This window comes from Zingiber officinale, chromosome 11A (assembly GCF_018446385.1).
Source record: "Zingiber officinale cultivar Zhangliang chromosome 11A, Zo_v1.1, whole genome shotgun sequence".
Lineage (NCBI taxonomy): Eukaryota > Viridiplantae > Streptophyta > Magnoliopsida > Zingiberales > Zingiberaceae > Zingiber > Zingiber officinale.
Genome location: NC_056006.1, coordinates 95991986 through 96009972, shown reverse-complemented (window position 1 = coordinate 96009972; position 17987 = coordinate 95991986). Strand labels below are relative to the sequence as shown.

The following is a 17987-nucleotide window of genomic DNA, read 5'->3' as shown; positions in this document are numbered from 1 at the left end:
GCAGTATGGTGTCAGGTAAGCTCTTCTGACAAGCCCATACCGAGGTATGGACAGAGGACACGTATGCACCTCGGTATGTGTGCCCGAGCCTCTTCACAGCTCTATATAAAGGGTCCTCACCCTTCGCCGGAGGTACGCATTCTTGCATATTCGGAGCCACCTCTTTGTTGTTCGCTTGCCTGACTTGAGCGTCGGAGGGTCGTCGCCGGGAACCCCTTCCCGGCCCGACTTCCTTGCAGGTTCGCCGGAGGACCGTCAGCGACGCGGAGAGCGCCACGTGCCCAGCGTCCGTTGATTCAGCGTTCGGACATGATCAATATCTTTCCTAATTTGTAGTTAAAAGGAAGATTTTAATTTTTGATAAAACTTTTCTTTTTGTAACCATCCTCATAATTTAAAAGAGAGTTTTAAAATTAAATCTTTCTATTTATAGTTTCTACAAAAGATTAAGAAAAGATTTGATATCTTTCCTTATTTGTAGATTGAAAGAAGATTTTAATTTTAGATAAAACTTTCCTTTTTGTAAATCATCCACATGTTTTAATAGAGAGATTTTGGAATTTTCAAAAGAGAAATTTTTATTTAAAAATTTTCGGAAACAAATTAGGATGTTTTAATTTTGTGTTTAAAACTTTCCTTGTATTGAGGGATTAAGGTGGCCGACCATATATAGTTTGAAAGGGAAAGTTTATTAAACTTTCCTTTGCAAAGAGAATAAGGAAGTTTTAATAAAACTTTCCTTATTTGCCAAGACCAAGGAATATAAAAGAGAGGGTAGAGGTGTCTCACCTCACAACAAGATATCTTATTTGGTTCCTCTCTCCTTGGTTGGTGGTCGGCCCCTCTCTTCCTCTCCATCTCCTATTCTTCTTCCTTTGCCAGCGGCATCTTCATCTCAAGGGTTTTGGTTGGTGGCCGGATTTTGTTAAAGGAAGAAGGAGAGATAGGAGACTTTGTTTCTAGCATCACTTGGAGCTTGGTGGTGGTGGTCGAACCTCATCTTCTCTTGGAGTTCTTGTGGTGGCCGAAACTTATTTAGAGAAGAAGGAAGCTTGGGTGGTTCTCATCTCGGTAGATCGTCGCTCACACGACATCTGAGATAAGAAGAAGAATACGATAGAAGATCAAGAGTTTGTTGCTTACAAAGAAAGGTATAACTAATAATTCTATTCCGCATCATACTAGTTTTCTTTGTATAGATTTTGAAATACCAAACACAAGAGGCATTTGATTCTATGTTTCGAATTTGTGATTCGAGTTTATGTTCTTTTGTTTTTTTCGATCTTGTGATTCGATTGTTCCTTTTGGTTAAACTTAGGGTTACTATAAGGAAATTAAATATTAAATTTCATTGAAAGGCTTTGTCTAGGAAGTGGTGGATGCTCCCATACCCAAGAAGGCCTAGTGCCTCGCCATGTTTAACCTGGAAGCCAATATCTGAAATTAATATTTAATTGAATTTGTAACATGGGTGGATTTGGATCAATAATGTTAAGTATCGTTTGCGATCCAAGTCTAAACCTTTAAGAATAGATAAGTTAAATTTGGAATCAATAATGTTAAGTTCCGTTTGCGATTCCTAATTTAATTTCTAAAGAACACAATAGGTTGTTAGGAATGGTTCAGGACTTGTACAAAATTTTTATACAGGGGAACCGGTACGATATTCCCAGTATCAACCAACACTTTTAACCCCATGATCTTTACCTAATCTTTTCAATGTGGGACTTTGATTGGATCCCAACAACACGAGCAGACTAATACTACTCCAGCCGAGAAAGGTATTGCGTTAGCTGCAGGTACAAGTAAGACAAAGGTGACTAGAAAGAGGAAGGTGTTGAAGGCAACATGGTTCGAGTCATTAGACGAATCCGAATCTGAAGAACAAGAACAAGCAAGCTTCCTTTCTCTACCAGTACAAGCGAACATTGTCGAAACCGAATCCGAGTTCGAGTCCGAAGTAGAGAGCGAATTTGAAATCGAGTCCGAGCAAAGCCACGAATCTGTACCCATTTCCGAATGACCCAAACCTACTATAAGCTCTTTAATTTCTGGAATTAACATAGATAATCTAGAAAATTTAGTTCCTTATTTGTTAAAGAAATTGGCTAAATCCAACGTCCGGGTCAAGTCACTCCAAAAGGAGGTAACATCCCTTAAGTAAGCGACTAACTCGAGTCCTTTGACTGAGCCAGTTTAAATTGGAAGTTCAACTCAAGTCCAACAACTTGAGGAAGAAAATTTCAATTTGAAAACTCAAGTTAAAGAACTTAAGGACACGTTGGAACAGTTCACGTTGGGTTCCAAGAATCTTAATCTGATTCTTGGAAAACAAAGAGTCGTTTACAATATATCTGGACTTGGATTTACGCGTAAACAAAAATTATATTTGTCAATTATGAATAGATCAAATAGAAGCAAAGTTCAAGCATGGGTCCCCAAGTCGAACTTGGTTAATCAAGTTGGAGTTGGACTATATTGAGTCCCCAAATATCAGATACATTACCTTGATAGACCATATCGAGGCTATGATCCAGGGGGAGCCAATAGAAAAATCATCATTATAAATAAATAGAATTGTTTGATAATTGCTTTGTTTCTTTTGCTTTTATTAAATGCTTAGATTAGGATAGATTAAGGACCCAAGCATAGTTTACACTTGATTAGTTAGTCCTAGGAGTTTCAAAAAGAAAATTAAATATGTAATTTCTTTGAAAGACTTTGTCTAGAAGTGGCAAATGATCTCATACCCAAGAAGTCCTAGTGCCACGCTACAGTCTGGAAGTCAATCTTTGAAATGTGTATTTAATTGACTAATTGGAAAACCTAAGTCTAACTCAAATGTAAATTAATTCGTAGACATAATCTAAATTAATTAATGTTAACCATCTCACAACAACATACAAGGTTCTCTGATTGACAACTTAGAATCGGGTGAGATGGACTTAGGATGAACTTAGTCGAATTTATTTAACCTAATTTAATTTAATCTAATTAATCAACCTTAATTCAATTTAATAAATTTAACTTAATTTATTTTAATCTTAATTTCAAAATCTTACTTAATTTTTATAATTAATTTTAAAATCATAATTAATTTTGAAATCTAACTTAATTTTTATAATTAATTTTAAAATCATAATTAAATTTAAAATCTTACTTAATTGTATAAATATTTTCAAATTATTTTTCAAAATGGTCATTACTTTCAAATCATTATAATTATCATAACTCATTTCAAAAAGGTAATTCTCTTCAATTAATTTAAAATCCCAATCATAATAAAAGTTCAAAAATCTTAATTATTATAATTATTATTTTTTAATTATTAATTCTTAGACTTTCAAAAATCTTAATTAATTTTTAACTCATGCTTAAGTTTATCATTTCAAACTTTTTTTAATATATTTTCAAAATTTCAAAAATTTAAATGTTTACTCATATTTTAAAAATTCAAACTCATTGAAAATTTAAACTTATATTTTAAATCTCAATATTTTTCTTAAATATTGATAAAATTAAAATAAACTTAACTTTGTCTCATACTTGATAATTTAGAATGGGTGAGATGGAAAATTAGAAAAATATAAAATAACTATTTTTTTTAATTACATGCTTGGACTCTAGAATCCTCAAAATTATTAAGTCATTAATCAAGGGGAGTGAAGGGAGTCGAACTAAGTTTTTTAAAAGAAAATTCAAATTTTCAATTTATTTTAAAAAATAAAAAATAAATTATCTACAAAAACTAAGTATTTTCTCAAGTATTTTTCAAATCACTTACTTAGCTAAGTATTTTTACAAGAAAATATTTTTTTAAGTTAAGTTTTTAACTTTAAATCTAAGATTCTATCAAAATATTTTTTAAGCTAAAGTTTTTATCAAAATCTATTTTAAGTTGAGTACTTTTAAGTAAATCCTTCTTCAAAACCTTTACGTTTGAAGGTAAGTATTAAAATTCTCAAAGTCTTTTTAAAGCAAGTCTTTTTAAAGTTAAATACTTACAAAACAATTATCTTCAAAAGTTTAGCTAAGACTTTAATAAAAGTGTTTTCAAAGCAAAAAATTTAACTAAGTTTTTTTTTAAACCTAAGTGTTTATTAAACTCTCTTTCAGCTAAGTTTTTAACTAAGTAATTTTCAAAATTAAACATTAAATTTAATTAAAATGTTTTCTAAACTTAGCTATTTAGTAAGGTGTTTTATCAACACAACCATTTTAAAGCTAAAAATTGAGCTAAGTTTGTTTTCCAAAAAAGATATAAAAGTTTCAAAACTTATGTTTATCTAAGTTTTTGTTGAAAAAATTAAATATTTTTCAAAGCATTTCTAAATTAGCTAAGTATTTTCAAAGTTAAATTTATCTAAGTGCTACTCTTCAGGGGGAGCTTAAAATTACATAAGAATATTTTTCTATTTTTTTCTCTACTCTTTCTTTTTAATTTATGTCAAAAGGGGAGAGAAAAGTCAAAGTTAAGCAAATTAAGATTTAACAAAATGAAAAAGCAAATTAAGAATTTAAACAAAATGAAAGAGGGAATATAACATAAATTTCATTACATTCATGCTCATGTTTAAAATTTCTTTATTTACTGTTTGTTATATTTTTACTTAACTTTGAACTGTGTTGCCATAATAAAAAAAGAGAAGATTGTTGGTGCGGGAGCATCCGACGATCGAACCTGTGTTTTGATTATGTCAAAGGGTTCAAAGTTAAGTTGTCTTGTTATCTAACATGTGTGAATGATTTTGCAGAAAAGTCCTAAGTGTACTTAGGCAAAAGTCCTAGCTGCGGTTAGGCAGGCAGAAAACCCTAGGGGGTGGTAACCCTAGGTCCTAGGAGGTGGTAACCCTAGGTAAGGAAAAGTCCTAGTTGCGGTTAGGCAAAGGGAAAACTCTAGCGGGCGGTAACCCTAGGTCTTAAGGGTGGTAATCCTTGGCGAAAAGCTTTGGGGGGTCGAGGTCTTCGGACAAAAGTCCTAGAGTCAGATACTCTAGGTGAAAAGTCCTGGTGTCGCGAATCAAGTGAAAAGTCTGGACGGGTCGTGGAGCGGACGTCCAGCAGAAAGACCTGAAGACTCGAGCGCTGAGCAAAAGTCTAGTCGGTTTGAAGGACCAGACTAGCAACAGGTATACTCTCATGACTGGAGTAGTTGAGGACGCGTTCCCCACTGAGGGAACAGTAGGCGTCAGTTCGACCTAGGATTTCCGGTTGGAAATCCGAAGTCAGAACCAGACAGTCCAGAGACTGTCAAATACTTCAGTTATCATGTTTATAGTGTACTAACTTTGTTTTGCAGAATATGTTATTGTTTTGTGGACTAACATATTTTGCAGGGACCAAAGAGCAAGTTTTGCCTCGGATGAACAGTGCCCGAGGCGCCCTCCATGGAGCTTGGAGGCGCCTCGGGTGCAAGGCTGAGGAGTCTTCACAGTAGAGCTGGAGGCGCCCTCCAAAGGAGCTGGAGGCGCCTCGGATGGCATTGGAGGCGCCCTCAAGGGCATCGAAGGTACCCTCATGTGGATGAGCGACGAAAAAGTCAGGCATTATCCAAGCACGACTGACCCAGTGATTGGAGGTGCCCTCAAGGGCCTTGAAGGCGCCCTCAACAGCCTATAAAAGGCAGTCTCGAGCGACAGTTTGGATAATTAAGTTTTAAACAACCTTTCTTCAGCGCACTGCTAATGAGACGATCCAGCTAAGCTACAACAAGACCCCGACGACCTGAAGCTGCGAAACTTCAATTCTTTGTTGTCGGTATAGCTTTTTCAATACTGTCATTGTAATAATTCTTGTAATATTTGTGTGATTATAGTTGTTACCCAAAGTAAACGCTCAACGAGCGTGGACCTTGGAGTAGGAGTCGTTCTAGGCTCTGAACCAAGTAAATCTTAGTGTCTTCTCTGTGTGTGTGTTATTTATTATTCCGCTACATTTACTCTAAAGTTTTATGAATACGAAAAGTGAAAGCCACGAACGCTATTCACCCCCTCTAGCGCATCTCGATCCAACATTCAGTCTGCATTTCTTACTTTTGTTCAGGAAACTGTACCGCATGATTATTATTGTTAGTTATATCTTATTATGCATGTCTATCCGGTATTCACTGAGTTGTTGAACTTACACCGTTGATTTATTCCTATTTCAAGTTGAAGCTGTCAAGATGTTCCAGTTGCTAGTCCCCTTGTCACAAGAGTATACGTATTGGTCTTTTGGTATTCTGTTATTTGCTTAGGGTTGTGTTTCGGACTTATATTGGTTTTGCACCTTGGATTTGTATGATTTTTCTTAAGGCATTGTAATGGTTGGTCTTTTGCTTGCTTGGTGGGTTTCTGTTTGGTATATTTTGCTACGCACCTGTCAGACGGCAGAAACGGTAAGTTTGGATGTTGTTTTCGATTTCTTTTCATATTGTGATGACAACCGGAGGCTGATATATCACTACAAAAAAAACCAGCATTACCGACAGATTTATCCGTCGGAATTCCGTCGCTATAGACATATAGCGACGGAATTCCGACGGAATAATTTCTGTTGGTAAAATATCCGCCGGCTTCTATTACCGACGGAAACAGAATTCTGACGGTATTTTATACCGACGGAAATAAAGTTTCTGTCGGTAACGTACCGACAGAAAATACATTCCGTCGGTATAATAACGATATTCTCCATCACCGATTGAGTGACATTCTCCGACGGAACAAAATTTCCGTCGGTAATTACCGACGGGAAAAGGCTGATCCGTCGGTGATTACCGACGGAAAATGTTGTTCTGTCGGTATTTACCGACGGAACAACATTTTCCGTCGGTAATCACCGACGGATCATCCTGTTCCGTCGGTTGCCCGAAGTGATGCATCGAACTAAAAGTTCGATAATTGCCGACGGAATATATTCCGTCGGTAATCCGTCGGAATTCCAAAAAAAAATTTCCAGCTTCTTTTCGTTTACACGTTGTTCCCATATACATTTTCCACATATATAAACAAACCATCACACTCGATGGTTTCATACAATATCCACACAACAAATACAAACCACAACAAATATAATCTACATCAAATATAATCTACACATATATATCTATCATATGATAATCACAAACTAATAAAATCCACAAAAAAAACCATATTCCATATAATCCATAGCTAACTAAATCTACAGAATATATATTCTACACATATCCATATCAAAAATCAAGTTTACATAACACATACCGAACTAAAATGTAGTCCCAATAATACAAGAACGGGAAATCGTAGAGAAAATCCTGTAAAAAGACAAATACAAAATGATGTTTAAATAAACAGTTTGCATATTTATATATTAAGAATTTTATATGAAATAATACCTGAACAAAAAGTGAGCAAATGTTGTAGTGAAGAGCCAATATGTATATATGACTGAACGTGACTCCTGAAACATATAGTAATAAAACCTTTAGAAATAAACATGTTATAATATCAAAACAGGCTCACGTTCTATATAATAAATAAAAAACTAAAGTATAGCTGAACTAACAAACCTCAAAAAGCTAACGACCACCGTCTGATAGATCTGGAGTCTCCTGTGACTCAGATCCCTGTGATGCTTGGGTGAAAGAAGCCACGATTGCCCGCATTTGGGCCATGAGATCTTCATTACTCTTGTCACGTTCAGCTCTCTTCTTCTCCTCATCAGCTCTCCACTGATCCATATCAGCCATCCTCTGATCCATTGATTTCAGCTGAGACCGCAGTTCTTGATTTTCACGTCTTAAAGACTGCATCTCACCAGAAGAAGAGGAACTAGCACGGCCTACTGGATTCCTCAAATGATCAAATGCCACTTTGGCCTGAGAGCCAAGGCCGTAGAGGGTGGAGTTTTTTGTCCTTCCACCGACAACATCATAATATATCTCATTTAGATCGTCGGTGGATAAAGACTGTGACTCTCCACCCTCTGCTGATGGCTGAGATGCCTGAGCCACCCGTTCTGTCATTTCTTGCTGCATAAAAAATAATATAGTATCCAATTTGATATGTATTACTAATTACTAATCAAGATATAAATGAACAAATGTAATAAAGTTAATTATCTTACATGTAGAGTTTGAGATCGAGAATCAACAAATGACCCATCTTTCTTCTTGTGGGTCTTCAGAAAAATCTCCATACATGTAGGCTGTCGGGCAAGCTCACGTTCCTACATTTATAAATTAAGGAAAAAATTAATATGCTCAACAATACAAGGTTGGTAATAAATACAAAATTTGTTATAAAGTATAATTTTAAATTATACTCACCAGATCAATGGTATGCTCAACAATAGATCTGGATCCTGACGTATGCCGAGCGGTTCCGGTGCTCGGGCCACCTGGTTCTGTATTCCTATTTGCTTTTGCCTTTTCGGCATTAGCTTGCCACCTTTCTGCAGCCCAGGTGGTCGTCCATGCACTCCATATCACCTCCGAAACATACGCAGGCCTAGTGCCCTTCTTTCTCATGTAATACATATGATCTCTGTAGAGTTTGGCACAATAAGTATTCCATGTAGCTTTAAATTGATCTTCTTGCCCGTCCACCCAAGTATATCTTTTCTATAATTATAAGTTAAACATTTAGTTTAAATGATATAAATGATAACTATATTATAGAATGTGAATTAAATATATTAAATTTACTCACCACAAATTCATTATAATAAAATAGCTTCATCTCCTGGTCTACATGCCTCCATGTAGTACCAGACGCGCTAACTCGTTCCTTAAATTTTGCAGTGATATATGTGGCAACTCTGTGCCCATCCGGAGTGAACCTGCACAAAAATAGACCTTTAGGTTATGAGAAATATATTATAACTAATGTTATATATAAACTTGAATAATTAATAAGACAATATACTTACGAGTCCCCGACAACGGTAAGGACTTTGTGGCCACGGGGTGCCACAGCCTGCTGCTCTGCCATGATAATATCTACAAAATAACATTGCAACACATCATAAAAAGGTCTAAAAACCTGATAATATAAATACAAAACATTAAGGAAATCTACTTACTGACGGAAATAATAATGTTAATATTTAATCATCATTAACATCTGACTAGTCAACATTAACAGTTTCTATGTCCTCATTGCTAGATGAGCTTAGTTCAACTTCATCCTCACTGTTGGACATCTCCCCATCATCCATCTCTTCGTAAATGTCATTAGCATCTACAAGCAATTGAGAAGTAGATTGGTGTTGTAAATCAACTGAATATATCTCCACTTCATTATTCTGAAATGCATCATGGTTTTGAGCAGTGATTGTATTCGGCATCTCTATGGTCGAGCGAGGCTTGATTCGACAAACAGACAACCATTCACTAGATCTTCTTCTCTTCGTAGGGTATTCAAGATAGAAAACTTGACCCGCTTGTATTCCGAAAATAAAAGGCTCAAACTTGTTGAATCTTTTATTTGCATTAACCTCAACTAAATTATAATTTGGATGAATTCGAGTACCTATTCTTGGGGTCGGATCATACCATGAACATTTGAACAACACACATCTCTTTATTGGTAATGCAGGATATTCAATCTCTATGATTTCATCAAGTCTACCATAATAATCAAATTCAGTGTTATTGTTGTCCACATATCCTTTAACGCAAACACCAGAATTATAAGTTAATCTTCGTGAATCTCGTTGTGCCACGTGGAATTTAAGACCATTAACATAGTAACCAGAATACACCTTTATTTTACGAAGGGGTCCTGATGCAATATTCATTATCCTATCATCTTGCACATTTGATATTCTACGATCTTTCACCTATAAAAATAAGTAACATATATCTTAGTACACTTCTTAATAAACATGAACTTAAAAATTTCACAAATTTTCTAACTTACATATATTTGAAACCACAATGCAAATTCGGTCTCTAACTTTGTAGCTACCTCAGTTGCACCAATTGATGGATTTTGGAGATATAATTGTTGTTCGTATAAGCTGAGAAAATAAGTAATTATATTAAAATTGGGATATCAAGCAAAATAATTAAACAAATGATAATTGTTTGATTTAAGAAGTTTACTTACTTTATGTATGGTTTGACCTCTTCACAATTTAAGAGTATATATGTTCTTGCAGCATGATATTCTTCCTCGGTTAACCATCTAGCAAGCGATGCACCCATTAACTTACCAGAAACTTAAAAATAGAAAGCATAGATGGATCTATCGGTGACAAGCATCATCAGAATTTCTAGGACACCTGCGATGTCTTGTTTGCACACTATCAACAAAATAATATGAGCAGAAAGAAGATGCTTCTTCTACTAGATAAGCATTGCATATTGACCCTTCAACTCTTGCTTTGTTACGAACATTATTTTTTAATTTCCTCAAAAACCGTTCAAATGGATACATCCATCTGTACTGCACAGGACCTGCTATTTGTGCCTCGTATGGTAAATGTACTGGTAGATGTTCCATTGAATCAAAAAAACTTGGTGGAAATATGCGCTCCAGTTTACATAATATGAGTGGAATGTCTGTTTCTAGCCGAAGCATATCATCTATCGTAATACACCTTGATGTCAAATCTCTAAAAAATAGACTCAATTCAGTGAGTGCTTGCCAAACATTTTGAGGAAGTAAGTCATGGAAAGCTACTGGAATAAGTCTTTGCATAAATACATGACAGTCATGACTTTTCATTCCAAACATCTTTAATCTATTCATATCCACGCATCGACCCATATTTGATGCATAACCATTTGGAAATTTGATTTCTTTCAACCAATTACATAAAGCTTGCTTGCCATCTTTGTCCAATGTATAACAAGCCTTTGGAAATCTATTAGTTATTTCATCTTGATGCAACTCTGGTCTATTGACTAGGTCTTTTAATTCCTCACGTGATTTTGCAGTGTCTTTAGTTCTTCCAGGCACATTCATCACGGTATTAAAGATATTATCGAAGAAATTTTTCTCAATATGCATAACATCTAAATTATGTCGAATAAGCAGATACTTCCAATACGGTAACTCCCAAAAAATACTCCTTTTCTTCCAACCACACTTGCACATCCTAACAATATATTTATTTATCTCATCAGAACCAGATTGTGATACTGGTAGAAATCCATAACTATCAATTTGCTCAATGATTTGTTCACCTGAAGCATGGAGTGGCGGGGATTTTCTGACTACAACATTTTTTAAGAAATTTTTCTTATTTCGCCTAAAAGAGTGATCAAGTGGTAAAAATTTACGGTGATTATCAAACCAAGACACCTTCCCACTGTAAGGTAATGAAAATGCATCAGAATTAGTCATGCAGTGTGGACATGCTAATTTACCAGCTGTGCTCCAACCCGATAACATTGAGTATGCTGGAAAATCACTGATCGTCCATAATAATGCAGCATGCAATCTAAAATTAGTTTTGCTTGCAACATCATAAATCACCGACCCTACATTCCATAATTCATTTAACTCTGCAATAAGAGGTTGTAAGAAAACATCTATCTTCTCTTTGGGATTGGTTGGACCAGGAATAAGTACTGTAAGGAACATAAATTCATCTTTCATACACATCCATGGCGGTAAATTGTAAGGTGTTAATATAACCGGCCAAGATGAATATTGTTGTCCTGACTGTCCAAATGGTTGAAATCCATCTGCAGAAAGTCCCAATCTCACATTACGTGGTTCCATTGCAAATGAAGGAAATACAGCATCTAGGTGTTTCCATGCAGGTGAATCAGAAGGATGACACATTATACCTCCATCATGCTCATGCTCATGCTCATGATGCCACGTCATATGGCAAGCTGTAGCAGCAGATGCATACAAACGTTGAAGTCTAGCAGTTAACGGAAAATAATACATCACTTTCCATGCTATTTTTTTCTTCTTCTGCCCAGGTATGCGAGTACCATGCTTATAACGAGGGTGTGTACAGATTTTGCATTCACGCAGATCATTGTCTTCATTCCAAAATATCATGCAGTTATTTATACAACAATCAATCTTCTCCACAGGCAAACCTAAACCTCTGATCAATTTTTTTGTACTATAAAAACTATCCGTCATTATGTTATCAGCAGGAAGCAATTCTGACATCAACTGACAAATGTCGTCGTAACATCTTTCTGAAAAATGATGTTCTGCTTTCATATTTAATAACCTTGCAGTAGCTGATAATTGAGAATGACCTGAGGGAATGTCTTTCCACACTTCTCTTTCACTAGCCTTTAACATTTCATATAGTTGCTGATATTCAGGTGTTGGTGTTTCATCTATATTAGAATAATCAACTGTAGCATTTATCGTATCATGAACCATTGATTGCATTGCGATATCAATATTAATTGATGCTTCAGGAGCGGTAACTGTTGCCCTGGATGACGAACCACCAGAAGGTCCAATTGGTTCATATAAATAAGGTTCTCCGTGACAGTACCAATTGTAGTAATTTGGCACAAAACCATTTCTACATATATGCATTTTTACAGTATCCTCATCACGGAAAGCTCTATTTTGACATTTTTTATGATTGCATGGACACCGTAACTCAGCACCATTCATACATTCAGGGTGACTTTTAGCAAAGTTCACAAACTGTTCAACTTCAGCAATAAAATCATCTCTGATAAATCCTTTTTCTAATCGATTGTACATCCAAGCTTTGTTCATAGACATTTTTACCTAAAACTAATATATTGAGAACTAAAAATTAACATACATTAAGATACTAACACAAAACAAACAAACGGACTATATTATGCTATAAATTAACATACTAACATAACCTATTTCTAACTTTAATCATGTTAAATGACATACAGTATAATTTAGTAAATTTTACCTGAATATGTGTAGGTCAACTGGAGAAGAGCAGCAAATGCTACCTGTTTACAAAATAAAAATAATTTAGCTAAAAAATTAACACAAAATATTTTTCAAATTTCTCGTGGCACCAGCAGCCAGCTGCCGGCTAGCACAGCAACCAGATGTCGGCTGGCACAGCCGCCAGCAGCCAACTGGCGGCCGACAACAGCCGGCACACCTGCAGGCATCTTGAGGAACAGGGGGCGCTTCACGTCGGACCAGACGCTGGTGGCCACGCCGGCCGCGGCGGCGCAGGTGAAACTGTTCGCGCGCAACTCGGCCGTCTTCAAGAGTAGATTTGCTGCGGCGATGGTGAGGATGGGCAGCATCGGCGTGCTGACGGGGAGCAACGGAGCCGGAAAAAAAGGAAAAAAAAAACCAAAACTAACCTGCGATCGGGAACGGGAGAACGAAGCCGTCGGCCGCGCGCGCGTGAGGGAAACAGGAGGGAGGTTAGGGTTTTTTTAGGGGAACTTGCCGACGGAATTCATATTCCGTCGGTACACTTTAAGTTTACCGACGGAATTAGTAATTCCGTCGGTAAAACCATTAATTTACCGACGGGATGGCTTATTCCGTCGGTAATATCATTAGTTTACCGACGGAATATTAATTCCGTCGGTATCACGCTGTTATACCGACGGAATAAATCATTCCGTCGGTAAAAAAGTAGAGTTTACCGACAGCATATTAATTCCGTCGGTAATCCCGTCGGAAACACTGGTTTTTTTTGTGGTGTATTATAACTGCGTGGATTGTTTTATTTTTGTATGATATATATTCTAACCATGTTGGCTGATGATTATGAGCCCTGAGGACTATGTAATAAGTGTCAAATTGTAGTCCATATAGAGAAGATGTTATTGAAATTTCATTTGACAAGGACTCTTCCGAAACATGATTATATAATCATATTCTATCAAATTTAGATGATTATATCCACAACCTCCTCTTGATTATTAATCTCCACGTCATATTGATTTTGATTCCACCCTATTCTTAGGGCACCTATAGGCATCATTGTAGGTCGTATCAATATATATGAGCGACGGAATTTAATTTCATCGGATGTGATTTTAAGGAGTCTTTATTCGAGGTTTTGGAGATGGTCAAACTCAGAAGTTGAAATTTGAAATAGATGTCATTGTACAACGGTCGCGACTCGAACGAGGCCAACGGCCACCGGGCCATGTCTTATTCACAACGGCTGCACGTGGGAGTTACGTAGTCGCTTGGGATTCCTCTTGTCTCATCGACGTTTATGGGAAAATAAAAATAAATAAATAAATAACTATGCTATTATTTAATTATTAAAACGGTTACACGAGCTCGATTTTTATAGAACAATGAAAGTTTGTAAATATAAATAATTAGACTAAAATAATTAGGTTTATCATGAAGTACGTCCCCATGATAGTCGATTTACTGGACAGGTTCGATCAACAACGACATGACTTGCTTCTGGGTTTCTCCATCCGATTTCGCATATCCATCTCCTTTTCCATAGAAGAATTGCGCCGCTCGAGGGACATTGATCGCCACATTCTGGAAATATTCCTCGAACGACGACGTCGCCACCCGGTTCCCGTTCAGCAGCCTCCATTTCGCCTCCATCACTTGCTTGATATGCTCACGGGCAACTGCCTCCGGCACCTTCCTCTCGTGCATGCAGCACTGCACCGCCTTCTGCACATCTCCTCTCGCCAGCTCATCCTGTACGTAGTGCTTAATTACTCGATCAAGGTTAATTATATTAAAGCCAGTTAATTTTGATATATATATATATTTATTAATTAATTAATTCGTTGGAGAATTTTAGCACCGTCGAGGTTCCAAAATCGTCATGGAGTCGAAGAAGCATACAGGAGGGTTGCACGATGGAAGGGTAAGTGGAGAACTTATCCAAGTCCTCCTTCGTGAGATCTTTGCCCATGCAGTACGCTGTGGACAATATCAAAGCGCCTGATATCGATATCCATGCGCCGTCTAAATACTCATCCAGCGTCGGTGTATGCCCTGCGTGATACCATCTGGCTTCCCTCATGTATATTTTGCACAATTCTGCCCACTAATTAAAATCAACCAAAAAGAAAGACAATATGAATATATATAGTGTGACCTAGATACAAGTATATATATATTAATTATTAATTAGTGAATTACGTACCGCCCTCTTGAGGTAAGGTATTATGTCTACTCCCTTATCTCTCGTGACCTCGTACCCTGCATCATTTACCGAGTTGAAGACGGCTAGAAAACATATCTTCATGTACTCTGGGAGCTTATCAATCGCGTTGACATCCCATCTGCTTTATTATAATTGAAGAATGTAACTGAATTTCTAGAAATTATATTGATTAAATTATTAGTTATTAATTAATTAATTAATTACCTCTCCATTATATCGGTGAATAGTTCTAGCTCATGGAGCGTTCCATACACGTCGTAAACGTCATCGATCATTGTTATGAAGCAATTGGTCTTTGTTTGCAACTCCCTGAAAGCCCAGCAATCTGGCTCCATTGCCCAGCCGACGGTCCATAAGTAGTTCTCGGTCAGTCTGTCTCTGAAAAATGGCAGCTTCTGGGGAAGCCCGAGATCCGTCCACCATCTAATAATTGATTTTAGTTTTTCATTATAAGGATTAAATAACAAATTAATGATGAATTTATAAATGAATAAATGTATATATATATATGCATGTACCTTGAGACATCTCTAAGTTCTCGCTTGTAGATGTTCTGCAGTGCGTTGAAGTCCAACTTGGCCAACAAAAGCAGAGCAGGATCCATGGTGGGATCCCTTTGCCATGCCCCAATGAACCACTTCGTGTGCAATCGCTGGAATCTCCAGTTCAGCGGGAGCTCCAAAGCGTGGGCCACTTGCTCCCTTATCAGACCAGGTTTCAAATATCCTTCTTCCTCCAAGAGGTTCTTGAGGTGCTTGGTTGTGAACTCCCTAGCCTCATGCAATAACTCCTCGCCGTCTTTTTCAAGGTAAGAAGCCTCGTACAAACTCAGCAATCCCTGGGTCTGGCTGCGGAGCCGGTCTTCGAACTGGCCTTTCTCGTCTTTAAATTTCTTGAATATATCTTAATATATCATTAACCAACAAAGTTAATTAATTATTGGAATTGACGCACGCAGTAGATATTCATGGCGGATCAGTTGTTAATGACTCATGCACCTTGGGAAACAGAGAAGCCGTTTTCTCTGAGAAGCCTAAAGAGCAGCGCTGAGGCGTGCAGATTGTCCTTGAGCTGGGAGCCTATGTCCCCGAAAGAAGCGTGAAACCCTCGCAAAGTGTCCTTGATCTCATCCTTGAAGTGATAAGCCACTCCGAGCTGTTGCAGGTGGTCGATGAGCTGAAGCTGCTCCTCCAATTGACCTTTCTTCTCTTCCATCAGTTTGCTAGTTTGATTCTTGAGTAATTTAATTCTCTCAGCGTGATCGTCCTCATCCGCCTACAATCAATATATACTCAAATTAAGAACATTATAAAAAAAAAGAAGAATTAATATTAATGAATATTAACTGTGTGGCTAAGAGTGAGAGATTGAATGCGCTCGTGAGTCCATATGCTGGGCTGGTAATTCCCCGACCTCCTCAACGTCGTCGACGGACATTGAGATTGCTCGGCCACGTGGCATTGGGTGAGTGGAAGGCAACGCCACTGCTTGATGGCGGCGGCTGGACGGGAAAAACCGCCGAGGCCATCGCGAGAACCGAAGGTCGCCGAAGCTGCGAAAGAAAGGGAGACAGACATCTTAACTCAGTGGCCTGTTTGTGTGTACGGTGAAATGTGGGATAGAAATTACTAGAGTTGGTATGTTATTTATAGAGCAAATTGAAAGGGTTTCTTCATTACAATAAGACCACTGTTCAAGTCTCGTAGTTTCGTGGTTACGGCATTACGAACATGATTCATATTTCCATATTCCAAGAGATTTTACCAAAAACATGTTTGGCATTCTTTTTAAATAAGATCTAATCCAATAGTAGGACCCTTGTCTTTGTCGAATATAAATGTGGATGTTGTCTTTGCTCATCTTAGAATTGTCATGGAGAAAAATTCATGACAACGTGGATACCTAATTAACCATTTGAAACATCTAACTTTGCACCATTATCCAAGAACAACATGGATGTTGACTTGGAACATCAAGTTAATTAATGCTTATATATGCATATATGATTGAAAAAAAAAATGATGTCAGATATATCAGTTTGTTGGTGGCTAAGTTATTTATTCATTAATGAAAAAATTATCCTCTCTAAATTTTTAACCTTTTATTGTTTTATCGATAAATATAAATGCATTAAATTGAATAATCAAAATTACAAATCCTTCAGATACACATTAAAAAAACTAGATCAATATTCCTCTCTTACTCCGTCTATCATGCTATATTTAAGCTGCGTATCAAATTTCATAAAGAGTCTGTGTCCAATATTTATATAATATTTATAAATCGGGATACAATGCAAATAAAATTTTAAAAATTATTGTATTAATTTTATAAATAACTTGTTTCAAAGATAGCGGTTTTTTTTGTGCATCGACCTTTTTATTGTAAAATACCTTTTATTTCCATACCAAACTCATATTTAATAAATGGCTGCTGTAATCCAATACTTGCATATGACCTCCTGAAACAAAAATAATTATAAGAGAAACAATAAAGCTAACACGATGATCATGTCAGTTCTAATGATCTTTCCAATTTAGAAAAAGTAACAAAATGTCTGGATTAATTTATGCATGACAATTAAAAAACATCCGTCAAGCTCCAAGAATTTAATTTTTACATACCTCATGTTATTATAAAATTATAACAAAAAAGTGATATGTGTTTACTCTAAGTATTTCTTAGAATTCGTCGTCAAATTATATGAAAAGAAGTAAATCATAGGGTCAATTTATACCTAATAGTTAAGGGATGTGAGGTATTTTTTTTTCCCTGAGAGCATAAGTCTGTCATAAATTAATCTCTCTCCCATGATAATAAATTTATTATCTTCTAACCAATTGAACATTATTAGGGATGTAAATGAACCAAACGTTAGTGAATAAACATCGAGTTCGGTTTGATAAGAGTTTGTTAATGTTCGTTCAATATAC

General features: G+C 36.5%; 1 protein-coding gene across 1 annotated transcript; it reads right to left on the bottom strand.

Annotated features, from left to right (window-relative positions):
• Positions 1–14288: 14288 nt before the first annotated feature.
• On the bottom strand, positions 14289–17683 carry LOC122031642 (terpene synthase 10-like). The gene is made up of 9 exons (XM_042590732.1): positions 17679–17683; positions 17448–17515; positions 16401–16606; positions 16053–16329; positions 15573–15957; positions 15259–15477; positions 15034–15172; positions 14689–14934; positions 14289–14579 (listed from the first exon to the last, which is right to left on the bottom strand). Exons 1-9 carry the CDS (start codon positions 17681–17683, stop codon positions 14289–14291), a joined length of 1836 nt encoding a protein of 611 aa, XP_042446666.1.
• Positions 17684–17987: the final 304 nt, after the last annotated feature.

Coding starts and splice junctions, on each gene's coding strand:
- LOC122031642 (XM_042590732.1), bottom strand. Junction 16,607..17,447: donor GTTTGGTATGGAAATAAAAG/GTATTTTACAAT, acceptor TTTCTTTCGCAG/CTTCGGCGACCTTCGGTTCT. Junction 15,478..15,572: donor GAACTTAGAGATGTCTCAAG/GTACATGCATAT, acceptor ATCAATTATTAG/ATGGTGGACGGATCTCGGGC.